At 40.7% G+C, this 21,302-nt stretch overlaps 1 protein-coding gene and 1 long non-coding RNA gene across 2 annotated transcripts in view; one reads left to right on the top strand and one right to left on the bottom strand.

Moving 5' to 3' along the window:
• Positions 1-21,302, top strand: part of camk1db (calcium/calmodulin-dependent protein kinase 1Db) — a 46,811-nt gene continuing 25,509 nt past the window's right edge. Inside the window, exon 1 of the mRNA XM_079567929.1 lies at positions 1-219. Coding sequence (XP_079424055.1) covers positions 122-219 — 98 coding nt within the window. The 5' untranslated portion in view covers positions 1-121. The remainder of the gene's footprint in view (positions 220-21,302) is intronic.
• LOC306971605 lies at positions 13,903-15,963 on the bottom strand. The gene is made up of 3 exons (XR_013793463.1): positions 15,701-15,963; positions 15,533-15,616; positions 13,903-14,072 (listed from the first exon to the last, which is right to left on the bottom strand). It is a non-coding gene; the product is annotated as an uncharacterized lncRNA (long non-coding RNA).

Raw genomic sequence — 21,302 nt, forward strand, 5'->3', positions numbered from 1 at the left:
TTTTTTTTAAGGACGGGGGGCTGCCTGGTTGGGTGAGGTGAGACAGCTGTAGCGCACGGCTCCTCCGGCGTCTTTCTCCTTTATCTTTCTGCCTTTCCGCCCCCACCACCGTCGCGACGAAATGGCGAAAGAAAACGGCGAGTCCGGGGATGGTTCTTCGTGGAAAAAGCACGTCGATGATATCAAGAAAATCTTTGACTTTAAGGAAGTCCTTGGCACGTGAGTAACAAGCTAACACACGGGCAGCCTCGCGTCCACGCCAAACTTTGCAGCAATTAGCCTGCGTACAGCCCAGACACTGCCCTGACAACAGGCACGATTCGCGGGCTGACAGCTGTTGATTGTAGATGGTGTAGATTCGCGGATACAAGTGGAGCAGCACGACCTTACAAGTCCAAGCAAACCAGGCTTTTTTTTTCCACATTTGGCTTCTGGGAGTGGGAAATTGTGTCCCCCAGACATGGATAGTGAAGTCATTAGATGCTGGATGTCACTGTTCATTCAGAAATTGCTGCTGCATGGCTTTATTGAAGCAATTACGCGCAGGCTGCCATTAGTTTTTGAGCTCGTTAAGCCGTGCAAATGTCTTGTCCAAACATAACAACACAAAAGCTGAGCTGGAGTTTCAGTTCTCTGTTTTGGAAGAGGCCGACAGTGATTCTTGCATTTATTTTTGGTCCCGTTATTGCAGCTTGACATGATGGCCCTTTTCCTGTGAATGAGCTGTGGCCCTGAAGGGAGGTCCCCAAACTGTTGATTCAGCCTGTTGTAAAATCGCAATCCCTGAATTATACTAAATACCACAGTGAGTCAGTCTATTCCCTCTGTGTGAGTGAATGGATTTGATGTAGCTGTGTTTGCATTGTTAGGATTTGGCAAAGGCCTGGGCTAAGAAAGGGACTCCCCTGGGGAATTACTGGAGGTTTTCTTCAGAAAACCAAGTCAAGCCGCTCTGAAACTAGCTTCCCATTCAAAGCAACCCAGTGTATCTATTGGAGATATTGTTCTTGTTAATGACATTAAATACTAATATTATATGTTAGGCTCTTTAAAGAAGCCAGTATGTTTTATATTGTCCCTGTGGGAAATCTCTGCTGTTGGCCCATCTTTTACTTTAGGGCAACCTGTCAGACACTCAAGGGCCCTTGTCCACATCACGCTTCTGTGTTATGGTTTGGGCTACACAGCTGTTTGCTTATTCTGCATGTGTTTGTTTAATAAGAAAAACCTGTGGAACTACACAAGAGAAGCCAATCCGTATTGAGGAAAAAAGCGAAACAATGCAGGCTCGTTTTCCGTCTTGTAAATGGCTTTGAACATTCTTATGATCATGGTGACATAGTGCTTTTCTAAGTCCATAAATTGTACTAAAATGTATGCGTGCTGGCTTATAAAACATGCCTCTTGTAAGTACTCTGTAAACCACTCAGCGGTCTGGGACTTAAATTACATCTATTGCTGTGACATGAACATGCTCAGTATACCGTGCCTATATTAAGCCTTATGTAAATAGATGAGGTTTTTATGATCATAGTGGAACAGTGGTTCATAAAGTATGCAAAATTACAGCTTTTACAAGTCATGAACATTAATCTCCCAAGCAACGACTAAACAAGTGTGGCAGTTTGAAATCTTACCATGTTTATTATGGCGATACCAACATGTTCAGTGCTGTACAGGCATATTTGTTAAGCCAATTATTCTCAGACTTTACCAAGCACCACCAGGCCGAGATCGGGATTACATCAGAACTAAACAGAGTCTAAGGGGGGGCTAAAGTAGATCTAAAATGGACTAAATTATGTCTAACGTTTATGTTAACCAAAGTATTATACAAAAAGTAGGCTATACAAAGAAGAATAATAAAGAAATCAATTCACTCTGCCCATGGATTTTCCTGCTTTATGCATTAAGTAAACGCATACGGCTGTCGGGAATCCATAGTATGAAATGATTATTGTTATGCAGCTTTCTGCAATTTCAGCACAGGTCCATTTATTTTAATAAGATGCCGAGCTGCTTAGAAATGGCCTTTGCTGAATACCAAATAAAGGGATAAATTATAAATGTACAACTCTTTGTGCAAGTGTTTTACATCTTGCATATCAATTTCATCAGTCCGATAGCACGCTCAAAACAAAAAGCCAGTCTCATTACTATGTTTACAATCACAAAAGTTAAAGACACACTGCGGAACATTCTGGGTTATGTAAAATGTAAGCCAATCACGAAGCAAACTTGCCAGCAACACCAAGTGTGCTCCTATTATGAGGATAGACGCCTACATAATGGCTTTGCTTTGCTGTGGGTTATCAAAATAAAGCCATTTGGATGTATTAAGCTCAATATTTGGCTACTGACAGTCAAACAAAGTAGCAGCATCTCCCCGGAGACGAGCTGGTGTTGTTACGAGTCGGTCCTGAGGAGAGGCAAGCTCACACTCCTATTACAGAAATGCTAGTATTTCATATAAGGAATTATACACTTTAATACTCTGAAATTCAAGTTTTTATCAGCAGTAACACCTAAATCTCCAAAATCCTACCAAACTCTGCACATTTCTGGTTTTGTGTGGCTGCAGTTACGGTGTCGTTTGCTTTCAGCACAACCTTATCTTTTGTCTGTGTGATCCAGTTTCTGTAAAACGCTCGTACAGATGAGTGATTCACGGTCTGTAGTCAGCACCTCGGCAAATGCAGCTTGTACCTCGCGGCACTTTGATTTCCCCAAGGCTCTTCCTTTATGTGAGAAAAGCCTTTTGAATAACACCATGAGTCATTATCTTTATTTGCAGTTTGTCAATGACCAGGTGGGAAGGAGGGGGAGAAAAACGTGTGTCGCCACCCACAGACCAACGCACACCTCCAAATTAGTAGTATTACCTGGTATTAGTCATAATGTGGCTCTGCCGCTGTGCAAAGAATTCCTAATCAAGAAGGAAATGTCAAATATGTCACTGGGACCGACCAGCTGTGTTACAGAATGATTATTATAATCATTTGCCCACTATGGCTATTATTGTCACCTTTACCACTTTTGTCTTGACTTCTGTTTTTATTACATCTACTGAAACTACTGCTTCTACTATGGCACGGTGGCTGAATGGTTAGGTCAAGCAAGAAGGTCTCAGGTTCAATCCCTGGACCGTGCAAACCGGTATGTGTGGAGTTTGTCTGCCTCTTCTACAGGTACTACTCACCTTATTCCGCCCCGCCCACTTTTGCCTCTATTTGCTTTGTCTCGGCACTTCCGTTGTCCTGACACTTCCGGTCGAGCGCGACGCCCGTTCATTAAACGGAGAATGAGGGAAAAAGTTCACGGCTCAAATCTGATGATTGATTTGTGTAAAATGGCCAATGTTCATTTGCACCAACAAGTCAACACTGCACCGTTTCTCTGCACGGCCTGAAAACGGCTTTGTTTTCAGGTAGTGACCGATTTTATCTGGACTTCTCCAGTCCCATGTTAACAGATAGGAGAAAAGGGGGCGGGCACAATTTATGGCGCCCACGCGAGCATCTGGAATAAGGTGAATATAGTGCTACTATATCGTATCAGCAGTATATTGTTTTGGACTACTTGTACTGTATTGTCTTCCATAACTATATATTGCTGTTGTTTTGTTTTGATATGACCTCGGGCTTTATGCAGAAGCATCATAACACACCAGCTACTGCAATGTAACGCTTAACTTGCTGAGCATATTCAGCTTAATACAATCCTGAGCTGATTTTTTTTTTCTCAGTGTTGGAGTACTTTGCAATGGTTTTTAGTTACAGAATACTGAACACTTTGCTTAAAGTGTATTTAGTAACATATTCCGTTACTTTGTCCAATCATAGTACTGTATTCTGAATACTCATGTTGATTTGTATTATAATCACGCATAAACGTGGTGTATGAAAGAAATCATGTAGCTCGACTTGCTACACCAGCTCTTGTGAACTTATTTGCTATTAATTAGGAAGGTGTAAAATCACTTTGCAAATGCCCCCACAGCCCAGAATGATGTAAAGCTAAACTTTTCCCCAGCTGTTTTGATCTTCTCTTTCTCATTGTTCTGATTATGAAACTGAAATTAAATGATGGTTACTGTGAGGTATTTATTTGATATTAGGAAAGTACCTGTATTCTAAGACCCCTCAAATGAAACAGAAACTTTACCACAATACAGTTACTGAAAATGAGTCATGGGCCACACAGTTAAATATAATTAGCATTTATAATAATTTTCGGTGCAAAACCGGTATTATTTATAATGCTCGAACTATTGGTGATGTAACTGTAACAATACAAAAAACATTTAAAGCACATTGTAGTATTACTGTATTGGCAGCAAGGACTGCTTGTGCGCTTGTAAACGTTTGTGTTTTGTGTCCACACGGCTTTAATTAGGCCACAGTGAGCGCACAGTAAAGTTGAAATTGGCCACCTGCGGACAGAGGACACCATCTTGACCTAAGGATTAAGATTGGGAAGTCCCAGCTAAATGGAGGAGACGTTTATATAATCGCTTCGGTTTCCAATTGTGCACTAAGACTATCCATAGAATAGCTCTCATGCTGACCTTTAGGACCTGTACAGTGCAGTGCAACTTTGATAGTTTCAATAAACAAATACTCAATTATGCATTAAAACCACACTGCGTAACACTTCACTCAATCAATATAATGAAAGGAAAGCAGTTAGTTCATTGGGGGTATCTTTGTTGGAGAAGAGCGTGAATGTTTGGTCAGATTAGACACTGATATGGCTAGAGGGGGGGCTGCCGTGGTGTCAGTAGTGCCTCAGCGTCTTTTCTTACATGTGTGTTGAATGTGGCTGTTTGAGCTAATGGGATCTTGGCCACTGAGGCTATAGTCTTCTTCACTGCTCACTGCTGAGCTAATTTAAGGCCCCTAAGCTGCGGATACTCTGTGCAAGTAAATTAAGTAACCTGACCACAAGCACCTTTGGAGAGATGTGGTGTTGTCATGGTATAGTTGACCAACTGCTGCGCACTGACCCCAATATTAACCAAGCAGCCAGTGACATAATCACAGAAATATTTGATTATTTTATTCCACACTTGCATTGCTTCTGTGATGCATTTTTCAAATGTAAGTAATCGTTTAACAATATTTCTATGCTTGAGGTTTGTAGGATTTTTGTTTATTTAGTTAAACATGTTCAAATATACATTTTCCTCCCATGCGTCTGCGTGGGTTTCCTCCAGTTACATCGGTTTCCCCTACCATTAAAAACATGTACAATAGGCCAGGATGAATGATGTGTGCCTGAATGAATGGTGGTGGTCAGGAGGACGTTGGGGCAGATGTGTGCCGTGGAGCTTCTGTCAGTCTGCCCCAGGGGAACTTCACTCACCAACATGTGTGGAGTGAGTGACGGACAAATCCCCTACACTGTGAAGCCTTTTTTCTGACTTGTGTCTTGTGGAAAGCGCTTTACAAATGAGCTTCCATTCCTTACTTTATGTTGCCAGATCCAATCCAGTAGCTGAGTAAATATATCCCAACCCAGGATAATTTTTGATTCTACCTTTTTATAAATCACTAAGAGTGTGCACCACATAAATTGAATCATATTGTAATCACAAATACTAGAGAGATATGCCATGATTTCTTGTAACTCTTGGCTCAACCTCAGACAAATGCCATGTCATGTGTTAGTCTCTGTCCAGGCGGATTTATTAAAGGGACTATACAGAGTTTAAAAATGATAAAATTATGTATTTTCCTCCCCCTACATGTTCCAGCAATGTCCTAATGTGCAGAATGAGCCCAGACATATTCACCACAACTGCCGCTAAGATCCTGCATTGTCATCAGATAGTTGTTAATTCGGGTCCGAAATGCCATCATGCATGAGCTTAATATAGAAGCTGCAGTTGCGCGTAACCCCTTAGGTGGCAGTAGTGAGTATAAAATGACCAACTTGCCCCTTTAAGTCACAGTGGGTGTCGACTCTCTGAGTTCGCAGAAAGCTTTGGATACCTGAAAAAGACACTTAACTTCCAAGTGAATCATGATTCACATGAAATCGCCTGCCCTGGAAGAACAAAGAAGATCATCAAGTTATTTTTGTCATATTGTCCAACCCTTCATTCTTCTGCCATAAAGTTTCCTGTAAGCCAGTATACAAGGAGAGTTGACATATTAAATTATTAGATAATAGCTCAATCTAAACTATATCTGAAAATATCCCCGCAAGTATGGGACCTGCACAATAATTGAACTCGAGAAGCTCTGTGTCTAACTTTTACAACTGTTGGCCAGTTTTTACGAGCTCAACACATCAAAGCATTGGAATTCCGTTCTTACTTTTGAACAAAGGTGAATTATCATTACATCCACGCAACTTGAAGATAAACTCGTAAATAATTCGGATGGTTATGCCGTTAAAGCAGCGCTGAAGTCCTTGAAACCAGTCTGAAAACGGCAGCTAGGCAACCAGCATCTAAAGTCCTTGGTTTTTCTGAAGACTCTCCCTCCGGCTCCTCTCGGCTCCCGGAGGAGGGGCTCTGTCACTGAAGCTGCTGACTGCAAGACATGCACGCTGCACCCAAACTATCTGCTTCAATCGAGACAATTTACTGTCACACCTATAATATACAACACATGAGCGCTCCTAACTGGAATTATGTGCAATTTGACTAACGTCAACATCACTTAATATCGTTTTTCACACTTACCGGTTCTGTCATCCACATGTATTTATGTAATTTATTCTGTACCATGCTCAAAAGTGAAATGACTTTATTTTTTTAAACTGATGTCTGACTGATGACTGAAATATTCTTTCATGAATCTAAGGCTGAACGTGTGAAAGATCTGCTCTGTGCCTCAGCTGTGATCTATTTTTCACAACAGCGTTCTAGCTCCAAGCATTGAGCAGTCGAGCAGCATTTTGCTACCTGGAAGTACGAGGCGTGCTCCAGATCAGCTAAATTATACAACTAACATGGGAACTGTTGAAGACTTGTGCAAGACTGATGAAATTCACTGCATTATCAGTCTTAAGTAATAGAAGCGCTTTGGATAGGAATTCTAAAGTGCAGTTTGATTCATTCATTACAGAAGGTAATTCACAATAGTTTCTAGTCTTTTGGCGTGATTTTGTTCTTTTACTGTGGGTGGGTAGAGAAGCTAAAATATCTACTCAAGTAAGAGTAACGTGAGTTAAAAGATTACTGTGAGAACTGAGTACCGTATTTTCCGGACTATAAGTTGCACTTTTTTCATAGTTTGGCTTGTGGTGCGACTTATACTCAGGTGCGACTTATATATCAAAATGTCTAACTTCAGATTTTTGTTATTTTCACACTGACAGCCGCTAGAGGGCGCTCTAGGCTTGTGTACCAGTTATAGACATAATATTAATAGACTACGTTCCCCATTTGCCATAATAACCACGTTCGAGGGGGAAATCATGGCGGATCTACAGACTCCTCTTACCCAGCTCTGACGTAGCATGTTCCTAAAAAGGGCATAAGGGCGGGATCTTCACTGTAGACTCGGCCCTCGCTTTACGCGTAGTTCGCTCGTAGCCGTGCCCGCGCCTTTAACTCTAAAGCTAACGGCCTGTCAATCAAAGTCCGGCCCTCATTAGTATACGAGATTTCAAAAATATTCCTTAGGAAAACTAGCCATGGTCCCTGTAATTGCGCCTAACCCAGCGTCATCACAGGAGGAATATCTGGCTGTAGAAAGTTTAGGAAAATTTGGCACCAGGCTTTAAAGTTGTTTTTAATGTTTTTAAAGTGCAATGGTAGCTTATGGAAGACTAGCTTGTTCTGCCACCCCTGTATGTACTGCAGCAATGTCGGCCCCTAGCGTCATGGTACCAGTATCTGCTACTCCTGAACCACTGAAGATTTTAAAAAACGGTAAAAAAAATTTAATAATAATAAAGTTTGGAGTGAGGGACTGGAAAAGCGGAGGTTACTCTTACTGCAATGAAGGAAACAACAAAAGCTAGAAGCTAAATGGCCACAGCTAAAGGAACGAGTTTGCAAATGGATGCTTGAACGACGTGCTGCCGGGAGAGGCTTGTCAACGGTGCGGCTTATACTCCTGAGCGACTTAGAGTACGTAAAATACGATAACTGTTTGAGAGTAAAAGTTTGATTAATGTTCAATAATGACATATATACATTATGAGAAACAAAACATGAAATAATATGAACATTTTAATATTTTCAAAGAAAATACCATAATATACAAAAAGAAGAATCATGAATTAAGTAAACAAAACACAAATCCATTTTACGCGTCAAAATGAAGATTCTTCACTAAAAGATTTACTCACAGTAGCACGAGTTACTTTTTTTTTACTCCTCACTGGAGCATGAACATTTGGGGATTGGTTGCGCTGCACACGTTCTTAACTGGCCTGAGAGTTGTGAGGCTCCAAAGATTTGCTTAAAGCTGTAATATTTGAATCAAACCGTGAAAGCCGGAGGGAGTTGAGTAAAATATCGCTGTTGCCTAAACACATTTCTAGACCCTTCCGCACATCCCAATTGTTTACTTGAGTTAATAAAGCTCGCCTCAGAGTTTATAGTGAGACAAAGTTGAGAAAGCTAACACTGTGCTAATCTGACTTCCTGGTTCGCACTAGAGAAAAATACATTTTGACACACAACAGCGCACATAATCTGCTTTACTGTTGCAAATCTATGGTACCAAATGAAGTTTACTTTACGACAAGAAAAGCGTTTGATTACCACAGCTTTAAGGTCTCCAGCTTTCATTCTACTGTCCTCTTGGAAAATGGAACGTCCCACAAAATTTAGGTGCTTGTTTGAGGTTAACAAGTGGAAAAAGTTCACTTCACCTGTCAGAAGTCATCATCATGCTCTGCCTCACTAGACCCCAGACTGAGACTGTGTTTTACTGTGAACGCACCCATTTTCTTCATCACTGTCTGGTTCAGGATGCAGTCACATATCCATGGGCTTCTCTTACTGTGGTAATGGGCCTCATTTATCATCACTTGAGAGCCATTGATAGCCATGTGACGTCCTATTTTAGGTTAGAAATTAGCTTCAGTAAAGACGAGTGAGAAAACTAAAATGCAGATGTTTTTCCATTTACTTATTAATGAAAATAGATTGTGCATATGATCTTGCAGTAACAGCTTTAAGTATTTAAATAGTTGAGCAAATTCAGGTGATAGACAAAAAAAAAAGACCTAACAAAAGATGAGTACAGTCTCAATAGTCTTAACTTGAGAGAAAAAATAAATAAATAAGGAATCACACACTTTTCCTTCTTTTCTTCCTCTCCTATTTTCTCTTCTTTATCTCCTGTTTTTCTCTCATTTTTCCTTCCAACTACCCCTCCAAAAAAAAAAAAAAGTCGCTCTTTTTTCCATCAGTTCAAAATGTTTTCTCATTTATCCTTAATATTACTCATATAGAGATTTTCATTGTATATTCTTTTGTTCGTGAGTACTCTGAAATCAATGTTTTTTAACTAGGTTTATGTCTCCCCAAACATTTGGACTATCCACACAAGACAAAAACTTGTGCAAAGCTCAACATTTTCTCTGTCTGTAAAATAAAGAAAGGGGACAATGCTTTGACTTGAGGTAAAACAATAATTAAAAAAAGAGACAATATTTGATCATACAGGATTGATTAAATAAACAGCTACAGGACCTTACACCATTGTCTGCTTGTGAGGTGCAAGAGTTGAATTAGTAATTTTAGCCAATGCCTTACAATTTGATTAAATATGGGTTGGACATCAAACTCTTAAATCCAACCCATAGAGATTGGAGTCAAAAATGTCATGAGCAAAATTCGCCATGATTGTTGCAAATAGCATGGTTTTTAGAGTTACATTAAGCCTGAACACATAAAGAAAAGAGCTGCAATGCCAATTAGCAAAGATAAATAAATGGATAATCCAACACGCACCAGCACCAGCACTCCATCACATAACATTTTGAAATCTCCACTGGTTTATTTTAATGCCGATTTACAAAGCCAATACAACAACACAATCAAAGCTCCGATCTCGTATGCAAAATACCTTTTTCCATCTCCCGCCTCTTCACTGTTTATCAAAATGGCCCCTCGTACGTCAAGCCCACTGGCAGGACTTAATGGTCTAATCCATTTCATTCACTCGGCCTGTCATAAAGTTATGGCTGATTAGCGCGGGCCCTCCGTTTTCCCTCGTTATCTTTCGCTCTTGCGGCTCAGACAGTGTGATGCATTGCAGACAATTATCCCGCGATGTATCAAGACTCATCTTCCCTCCACGGTCATTTCAGCTGGGAGCCTAATATTAACAGTCGTTTATCTTTATAGATCTGGGACTTTCTCTTGTGTAAATAGTTCCAGTGAGGCATAGATCACGCTGCATATCCTCAAATCTTCATTTCGACTGTCACCGCTAAGCAGATTTGAGCGACTATGAGGTATTTATGCGCCACTCAAGTTGGACGGTGCTCTTTATGGCGGAGAGGCAGGAGAGGCGGAGACGCTTTCTATTGCAGGGGTCAGTTTTGTGGTGAGATATTCATATTTTTCCCTCTTTATTTTTAGTGTATCCCCTTGCGTCTTTCGTCCGTGAGCGACTTTGACCTCAGCAGGTGACGGATCCGCATCAGCAGCAGGATTATGAACTTCTGTTTTTCTACCCAATATGTTGCGTAAGCTGCATCTCGTACACAGGGTGATTCAGTGTGATCACTCGGCTTCATTACAATATTGTTGTGTCACTGAGCTGGTCACAAGAACATCAAGTACCCCCTTTGACCAGCTACAATCAGTCAGCCTGGTCCCGATGTCTACTTTTTAAATCGATTTATAAAAATGAACTGTATGATTTATTAGCTCAGTGTTTTTTGTTTACCACATTGTCACTGGTCTGAAAAAGTTAGTTTTATAGAGACTGAACTGAATTTTTGTTCAATACCACCCACATTCGTCTGGTGTTTCCGAACCTGAGTATGAGGCCAGTTTAATTTAAAGGGATATTTCAGTGATTTTCCTCAGGTGCACTGTGCTTGGGTCAGACTGTTGTTATTGCAGGCTACTAGTTACCATAGACATGCACTAGCCTAGCACTAGCCTAGCACCACTAAACTCTTCATATACAAGGACTGCATAAATTAAAAAATGTATATATATATCTCAAGAAATTAACAACACTCTGGATAACTAAGAAATGAGGCCCTATGTCAAAAATCCTGAAATATCCCTTTAAGGCTTTGCCGGAACACTTTTGAATTTAAAAAAAATTAAGCTTCTTTGTCGTTATGATTATCACGTTTTTGTCCTTTTTGGTTGTGTTTTGTTCTCGTATTTCTTGCTTTTTTGTTTTACACACACACACACACACACACACACACACACACACACACACACACACACACACACACACACACACACACACACACACACACACACACACACACACACACACACACACACACACACACACACACACACACACACACACACACACATACTTGTAAATCAGTACAAATGGGGACCTCAAGGCAAACTGCTCCATATGGGGACCCCATTTTTTTTAAGGGAATAGAGCCACCAAAACCACTCTCAAAATTTTTTCTTGAGCCTTGGGCTCCAGATGCAAATTTTGAACCAAAATCTCCTAAGTTTTCTTTTTTATTTTTTGTCCGGTAATTGGTGACTTTTGGGGACCTGTCTATTATGTAGTACCTGAAACAACCACCAGATGGCAATAGTGGGGACAATGGTATTTCTTGTATTTTTTGTTATTTTTGAATGTTGGTAGATAGGTTAACAGGAAAAAGGAGGAGGTTTAAAAATCAATGCCCAACAAATGTTCATTAACAATGAAATATTTATTTACAAAAAAGTGAACATGGGTCTGTCGCCCAACGGTTTGCCATTTATCATGCATGTTCTTCAACACGAGTAAGTTGGAGGGAAAGTTTAATTCTTGACTAGAGACCTGCAACGGGCGGGAATTCTCACGAGACTTGCAGGACTCGACACTAATTTTGTAGGATCGGTCAGGATTCATAAAGCCTTAGGCGGGAACGGGCGGTCAGACCAAAACATAATCCACAAAATCCATTCCTGTACAGGTCTCTACTTTAGACTCTTGCATAACTTTACGATTGCACAACAGTATGAAAACTCTACCTCTAGCTGTTACTTCCTGTATTTAAAGGAACAGGCCACCGGTTTTCCATACTGACATATGTTCTTACCTGAGCTTAGACGAGTTAATGTGCACCCGTCTGGTCTTTGTGCGTGCACTCAGTCAAAAAGACCAAAGATGTTGTTAGCATTTAGCCTCATCTCCACTCCTCTATGGGGCTAAATGGGGTTAAGTTAGAAGCCACCAAGCTCTTCCACGTTTCCCATATTTAAATACAGTTACATGAGTAGTTGCACCTCGACATCTGCGTAGTAAGACGCCAAAGTGCTTCTTAAGTGTTATTACGCCTTACAATATAGTTCCCCTTTTCATCCACTTAGAAAATTGACATGTTTAATTTTGTGTAACTATACTTGGATCTCACATAACCATATAGGGGGAACGTGGAGGAGCTTGGTCGCTTCTAACTTCACCCCCATTTGGCCACATAGAGGAGAGGAGGAGAGGCTAAATGCTAATGTCTATGGTTTCACACATCAAATCACAATCAGGCTCAGGCAAGAACATATCTCAGACTGAAAAAACAGTTGCCTGTTCCTTTAAAGGAATAGGCAACTGTTTGTACATACTGAGATATGTTTCTTACCTGAGCTGTGACGAGTTCTTTAGGACCTGTCTGATCTTCAGTCACGAAAAAACACAGCGCAGACGGCGTTAGCATTTAGCCTCTCCCTCTCTCCTCTATAGCTCCAAAACAGGTCAAGATAGAAGCTACCAAGCTCTTCCACGTTTTCCCGATTTAAATATGGTTACGTGAAGTGTTCCACTACAAAGTATAATTACACAAAATTAAACAATGTGGATTTTCTAAGCGGATAAAAGGGGGAACTATATTGTAAGGCGTAATAATACCAGGAGTAGTTCGAAATCCGCGCAGTAATCTTCACTTTACTGCACAGTAATCTTCACTTTACTGTGCGGATGCCAAATTACTCCTGGTATTATTACGCCTTACAATATAGTCCCCCCTTTTATCCGCTTAGAAAATCCACATTGTTTAATTGTGTGTAATTATACTTTATATTATTATATATAATTATACTATCTTGACCTGTTTTGGAGCTATAGAGGAGAGAGGGAGAGGCTAAATGCTAACGCCGTCTGCGCTGTGTTTACGTGACTGAAGCCACGGGGGAAGATCAGACAGGTCCTAAAGAACTCGTCAAAGCTAAGATAAGAACATATCTCAGTATGGAAACACGGTGGCCTGTTCCTTTAAGGATCAATAAAAGCCAAAAAATATATATACAACAGAACAACGTTTTCTTTAGCCAACTCTTACAAAAACGGTTTCTGTCATCGTACCTAATGTGTCATAAGCACTTACTTACTTACTTATTACTTTCTTTTACAACTTTGTCGTCTCCCAGCCTCAATCCGGTTTTTGACGTAAAATTTGACACCCTCCCATGTCCTTGTTTGAAGTGCCCCAGAAGACTCTTCAATACATTGGATGCACTGCGCCTTACCAGGGACCTTTCCAGACTGAATGTTGTCCATGAGGGTTTCTTCTACTGCATTCACTTCCTGCACTGTCCACGCTCTCTTTTTTCCTTTAGATCCTGGAAAATATGCAAAAACTAGAATCAGAACACTTTTTATTGCCATTGTTTGAGAACATGTTCACAAACTAGCAATGTTTCTCAGTACAATCGTGCAACAAACATAGAATTTAGATAAAAATAAGCTATACAAACTTTAAATCTACAAGGCCATAAGGGCATGCAGAAAAAAAAAAAAAAAGTAAAATATAACAAGACGACAACAAAGACATAGACATGACTTACTATGACTTTACAGACAATAACCAATTGTATTGCAAGTAGTTGGAATGAGCTTTACCAGTGGAAGTAGACATTTCTTCTGTTGGCGTCCGTGTCTGCAGTCCCTTTCCTCCCGTCTGTCCTGAGTGTTCAAGACAAGTTATTAGTAAACTAAACTAGTATATAGCTAAACATTCTCTTTTCCTTGGTTCTATGGGCATAAAGAAATCATTGATTTCACTCACCAACATGAAATTGTTTTTTTATGTTTTTTTTTTTTTTTTGGTAATTACAGCTTCAGCTTTATTTCTGTCCCTTTTATATTAAATGTATAAATTGTGAGAGCAATATATACATGGTTCACACAGTAACTAATGCCAACGTCAACACGTGTTTGAAGACCCACAGAATTATAGAGACGCAATGCTGAGCATTGCTCAGCATTGCCCAGAGGGGCCGGGGACTTAGCACAAGTTCCTGGATGTTTCTCCCATAAAATGTATCATCACTTCATTCTGCAACACTATCAGACATTTCTGACCAGTACCAATCCTTCCACTTCTGTTGCTCTTGTGTTGCTCGCTCCAGTCTCCCTCTCTTTACTCCTCCATCCCTGTCTTGTATCCGTTTCTCCTTCGTCTTCTCTCCCCCTTCCTCTCCCATTTCTATTCCTCTCACTCCCCTCCTCCCTCTCATCCGTTTGCCTCTCTCCCCTCCACCTGTCCTGCATCTCTCTCCTCAGTCTCCTCCTCTCTCCCCTCCGTCTGTCCTGCATTTCTCTCCTCAGTCTCCTCCTCTCTCCCCTATGTCTGTCCTGTATTTCTCTCCTCAGTCTCCTCCTCTCTCCCCTCCGCCTGTCCTGTATTTCTCTCCTCAGTCTCCTCCTCTCTCCCCTCCGCCTGTCCTGTATTTCTCTCCTCAGTCTCCTCCTCTCTCCCCTCCGCCTGTCCTGTATTTCTCTCCTCAGTCTCCTCCTCTCTCCCCTCCGCCTGTCCTGTATTTCTCTCCTCAGTCTCCTCCTCTCTCCCCTCCGCCTGTCCTGTATTTCTCTCCTCAGTCTCCTCCTCTCTCCCCTCCGCCTGTCCTGTATTTCTCTCCTCAGTCTCCTCCTCCCTCCCCTCCGCCTGTCCTGTATTTCTCTCATCAGTCTCCTCCTCTCTCCCCTCCGTCTGTCCTGTATTTCTCTCATCAGTCTCCTCCTCTCTCCCCTCCGCCTGTCCTGCATCTCTCTCCTCAGTCTCCTCCTCTCTCCCCTATGTCTGTCCTGTATCTCTCTCACCCGTCTCCTCTCCCCGGTCACACTCTCTCTTCTGTCCTGAATCTCTTCTTCCCGAATCAAACAGCCAAACTCTCTCCTTCATTGATTGTTTAAAATACCTGGAGACTTCGAAGAAAACCCAGGGATATGATCTTCACTTCCTGGTTGAAAGTTTTGGAGTGCAGGCTCTCCCCTCTTCCTGGTTCCTGTGGACATAATGAGATTAATCTAAGCAAAATACAGGAAATAATTGGCTTGTTTTCTTGTCCTTGGTCTCCTCCCTTTGTGTCCTTCGCCTCCTCTCCCTCTCCCCCACATGTGTCAAGTGTTACTTGTTCAAATACCTGGAGATTTTGAAGATGACGAATCTGGGGCTGAGATTGGATCAGTTTCATCATCTGATGCCTCTGTGTCTTCCATGACCCCCTCTATAAACAAAAATGAAATGGTTACCAGGACACTTAATAGATAACAGGAAGTAACAGTACATGGCATTGTGAAACTTATCTTACCTTGTGGATCTATATTTATTTGATCCAGATTCTTTCTATGTGGTTGTTTCTGGTGGGCAGATGAATCGTCGTCTTCACTGTCTGTGCTGCTCTTTGTGTGATCTGGGACATACTCATCTTGGCTGCCTTCAGATGTGGACATGTCATCCTTTCTGGGGTTTGACTGAAAAAGACAAGACTCAATTATGGATTTGGGCATGCAGTCATTTAACAGGACACAACCTGGACGCAACTAGACCTGGACGTGAACAGGTCTGGACAGGAGACCAGACCTGGCTTGTGTCCGAATGTCCACCCTAGTCCCTAACCCCTCATTCACTATATAGGCCTGCATTATATAGTAGTGTATAGTCCACTCATTCTGTTGGCGATTTGGACAGAAGCCACTCCTTTCTCCGAGCTGCGCGACGTCACATGCACTGCGGCTGCAGATTTCTTTATTTCTTTTTAGTCAGAACTTATTCATTAGACAGAGAGACCTTTTTTTGACGGGTTGACCTTGCTAAAGTTTCTCCATGAGTTGAGTGGCTGAGCTAAACTTCAGCAAAATCAAAAAAAATGCAAAGTCAAACTTATTTGCTATATTAAAAAAAAGTGTTGGGAAAATATATAACTTTCGTGGGATAGAGTAATCTGTTTTGCGCATAATCTGTCATGTGGACAGAGATATTTGTTTATATTGCTGTAGAAAACTCTTTATTAAAATATCCGGTTAACTATGGGGCGTTATTTTTTTCCTTATAGGCTTATGCACAGTTTCCCCACGTGACGTCTTCCTGGACAGTCAGCCAGACGCTGGACTTCTTGTCGCTGATCGTTTACATTCACAATTAGCAGGGTCCCACACAAATGTAGAGAAGCTCAGGATCTGATTAAGGACAACGAGTTACTGATGGAGTCACAGCAACGTGTTACAAACATCATGTTCACTGTGAATCTGTCCCAAAGGAAACGCCAGCGCTCGTAAGGGCGGAGCTTTTATCTTAGAGCTAAAGGCTAGTGTTGAAAAATGATAATATAACATGTAAACAAGTAAATATAATTTAAACTAACAGGACGATTCTTTTTTGCGCAGGCTCGTTCCAAACGCCTCGCTAGTTTTATTTTTTATTTTGTGTTAGCCGCGTTAGCCTCAAGACAAAAACATCCACGTTATGAACACAGAGTTTCCTTCAGTGAAGTCGTTACGTCTCATGTAATATTTTCTAACCTGCTCCAGTCACATCTGAACTTTTACTCTCTGTCCTTTACCAAATCTTAAGCTATTGCTTCATTTCTGTGGGACCTGCTAATTCGGACAGGAAGGACAGCGTCTGGCTGACTGTCCAGGCGGAAATCACGTGGGGTCACTGTGCATATAGCCCATTACCCTGCAGTGTCTTGCCTTAAACAATATTGTATGCACAGACTTACAACTTGAGGTAGTGATGTAATTTCAAAGTTCTTGTGTGTTTCCTTTGTGAGCCATTCTTCTTGTCGGGCCACACAGGCATCGTGGTGATTTCTCAATGTCTGCAGCCAACGAAAATATCTTACTTGTGACTACAAAACAAAACAAAAAATCACTCGCAGTGTTTACATGTATCTGCCCTATGAACAGCATGAGACTAAAGGTTAAAACGTTGGATAAAACATTATGGCCATGTAGTGGTATTCCTTTTATACATGTATTAAAAAATGAATGAATAAATAAAGCCTTTTCTATACAGTACAGTGGTTCACAAGAAGAAGAAAAAACAGCTCACCTCAGATTTCCCATGTCCCTCTTTATCCTTCGACTCATTCATTGTTGCTGAAAAAATAAAGTTGAGTTAACTATGGTAGCTGTGAACAATCTTTGCTTAACGTCCTGAGATCTCAGACATAGTCTATTGTCCCATTGTTAGATGAGTTATTTATGTTTAATGCCTCTGTGGCAGTCTCAGCTCCACTTCCCACAGCACATGGTGCTACAGCAGCTTCTTACCACTATGCTAAACATGTTCAATGTTATGGTTATTCTCAAAGCTAAGACTGGGTCAGACAGAAAAGTTATGGACGACCCAATGCAAAAAAATGCCCACCAGTATTGTGGAGCTCAAGATAAATGTCTAATTACTTTACTCCAACGTTTTAACTGTATAATGTATTCCTTGTTAAAGAAAAGTGAGGCCACGTGAGTCTGGTTTTGCTAATGTACAATTAGCATGATAGCTAACCACCATGCAGCTAGCTAATCAAGCTAATATCCACTTAACTTTTCAACAATCTAATCTAAAAAAAAAAGAGCCTCATATACCTTCCTTCAAGTAGACAGTTGAGCAAAAAATAAGTCTGTCTCTTTATATTGTGGTAGAAATGAACAGAAAAGCTAGCACATTGCCACAGTACTTAGCACTGTTTTTGAAACGTTTTTGAGCACATATCTTAGAACATGAACATTGCAAACTAATTTGTCATGTCTAACATAGTTAACTCTCCAAAAAAGACTTACCAGTTTGTTGACTGTAAGCTACGTGACATCTGTCGTGGACGCAGATGCAGAGAGATGCAGAGCACGGGTAGTGGCACCACTAGCTCCTCCCCCGCAATACAAAATGGCGGCCAGGGATTTTGCAAACCAAAACAAACCAATGCTAATTTTTTAAAGAATATCAAAAGACAAAGGGTTAAATAAATTAGACGAAGGAGGAATGGCATTTTCACATATGCCTACAGTGAAAATTGTGCCTGTGTCCACAGGCTACTTAAAGCCTTAATATCCAATTTATTTTTAGCATTGATTTCAAAAGAAGAATTAAATATTAAGAGTTTTAAAGCATGATGTCTGCTAATCAGCTATGCTCCAACTTTTGGACACAGAATAAAAAATGTTCAATTGAAGATTTGTCTAAAACTTTATAAACTGAAAAGTTTTTCAATGTAGTATTGAATGTTTTCTTTTTTGTAAAATATTGTGCAATGGTCGGTAGTTAGCACATAGCTGATAGCCTACCTGTGTGTCACGATGTAGTCAAGCCACCATTTTGTATAATGAGACAGTTTAGAGATGGACATTATGAGTACCTGTTAACCCAGGTTTGTGTATCACGATGTAGTCAAGCCACCATTTTGTATAATGAGACAGTTTAGAGATGAACATTATGAGGACCTGTTAACCCAGGTTTGTGTATCACGACGTAGTCAAGCCACCATTTTGTATAATGAGACAGTTTAGAGATGAACATTATGAGGACCTGTTAACCCAGGTTTGTGTATCACGACGTAGTCAAGCCACCATTTTGTATAATGAGACAGTTTAGAGATGGACATTATGAGGACCTGTTAACCCAGGTTTGTGTGTCACGATGTAGTCAAGCCACCATTTTGTATAATGAGACAGTTTAGAGATGGGCATTATGAGGACCTGTTAACCCAGGTTTGTGTATCACGATGTAGTCAAGCCACCATTTTGTATAATGAGACAGTTTAGAGATGAACATTATGAGGACCTGTTAACCCAGGTTTGTGTATCACGACGTAGTCAAGCCACCATTTTGTATAATGAGACAGTTTAGAGATGAACATTATGAGGACCCGTTAATCCTGGTTTGTGTATCACGATGTAGTCAAGCCACCATTTTGTATAATGAGACAGTTTAGAGATGAACATTATGAGGACCTGTTAACCCAGGTTTGTGTATCACGATGTAGTCAAGCCACCATTTTGTATAATGAGACAGTTTAGAGATGAACATTATGAGGACCCGTTAATCCTGGTTTGTGTATCACGATGTAGTCAAGCCACCATTTTGTATAATGAGACAGTTTAGGGATGGACATTATGAGGACCTGTTAACCCAGGTTTGTGTATCACGATGTAGTCAAGCCACCATTTTGTATAATGAGACAGTTTAGAGATGGACATTATGAGGACCTGTTAATCCCAGTTTGTGTCATGATGGAGCATCACCACCAGTCTGTTGTTATTGTTGATAGGGATGCACCGATACTACTTTTTTCTAAAACTGTTATGAGTACTTTGACTTGAGTAGCCTACTTGCCAACACCGAATACCAAAACGAGTACCATGCATTTTTCTCAAACATTCTTGTGTATAGATGGTTTATAGACATATCATAGCAGACTAGTTAGTAGTTACCCATTTACCTGAGAAACGTAGATTTAGTTATATGAGAATCTTACATATGCTATTTTATTCTTTTTTTTTTAATTGAATATAATTTTCATTATTATTAATCATTTTTTCCAAGGCTTAATTTGTCATTTGTTTCCTAGGTCCTGGATACCTGATACTATCGGTGCATCCCTAGATGTTTGTTTTCTAGTTCGTTTTAATGGACCTCTCAGTCTTAATTGTTCTTTAAACGTCACTATTGTAAACAAAACAACAATATTAACAGCTTTAATATAGCTCCTTTTTCACAAATTGTCCCGACCGGCTCAATGAGGAAAGCAACCAGAAGGGTGGTTAAATACCAATTTTATTACAAAGTTTTACTACAAAAATGGCAAAGGTGGCTGGAGACCAGGCTGGGACTGAGCTGAGCAACCAGGCCAGATGCAGCCAATCTTAGGGGACAGCTGAGAAGCCACACCCAGTAGCCATGGGGGAGGGTGGAGCCCCTGCATACAGAGAGGTGAGAGGGAGGAGCAGAAGCAGGACACAAGTCCCTCCCCAACACTCAGACAAGCCAATTTATAATTCTATTTGTCAGTCAATCAACTGTATTTGATGAGAACCATTCATGCAAAATAACTCAAAGTGCTTTACAAATATTCACGCAATGGTTAATGACATAGATTTAATGACTGATTTAGACTTGATTCAAAGCAGACAGCGCTGTTAATAAACGCCCTTGTAGTGAAGATAAAAAGATAGAGGCCGCTATGAAAGTTCATGGGAGGCAAATGATGTGGTGCACATTGAAGTTGGTTTCACGTTGGATGTTGGATATTCACTTCCAACACTTAGGTAGGCTACTGCTCTGGAGACACCTACAGCATGTTCCACACAGCCCACAGCTCTAGACTGGTGAAATCCTGGTCATGTGAAGCCTACATTAAATCACATTTATGGCACTTTTCTACCTTCATCTGGTAAAAATCGTGGAGGCAAACAATAACAGTGATCGCTCCTACAGGCTATAGATAGACTCAGGGCAGATAAAAGTCCCTCTGCAGATAGGGCTGAAGGCTGAAGAGAACATTTATTTTATTTTTTATGATTTTCTTTTGGGTTGTCTGTGTTAACAAATCATGTTAACATTACGCTTATATTGAATTAAGTTGAAATAATAATCATTAAACGATTATGGTGGTGACTGTGGCACAGCTGGTGGAGCGGGTCGTCTCATGATCAGAAGGTCGGGGGTTCAAATTTGCGTACTGACCTTGTGTCCTTGGGCCAGACACTTCACCCTCCATGCCTCAAGTGTCTGCGTACACTGTTGTATGAATGAGAGAGTGAATGGTTCCTTGCTGTGTGCCTACAGTATGTAGGTGGAAAAGTGCAATATAAGTTGAGACCATTTACCAATAAAATATATCCATTTTAGTTTTAGCAGTGGTAGCTAGTAACTTAAGAAAACCAGTTACTGTATTTCTCATATCCTGCTTATTT

Source organism: Gobius niger, assembly GCF_951799975.1.
Source record: "Gobius niger genome assembly, chromosome: 12".
NCBI classification, from domain to species: Eukaryota; Metazoa; Chordata; class Actinopteri; order Gobiiformes; family Gobiidae; genus Gobius; species Gobius niger.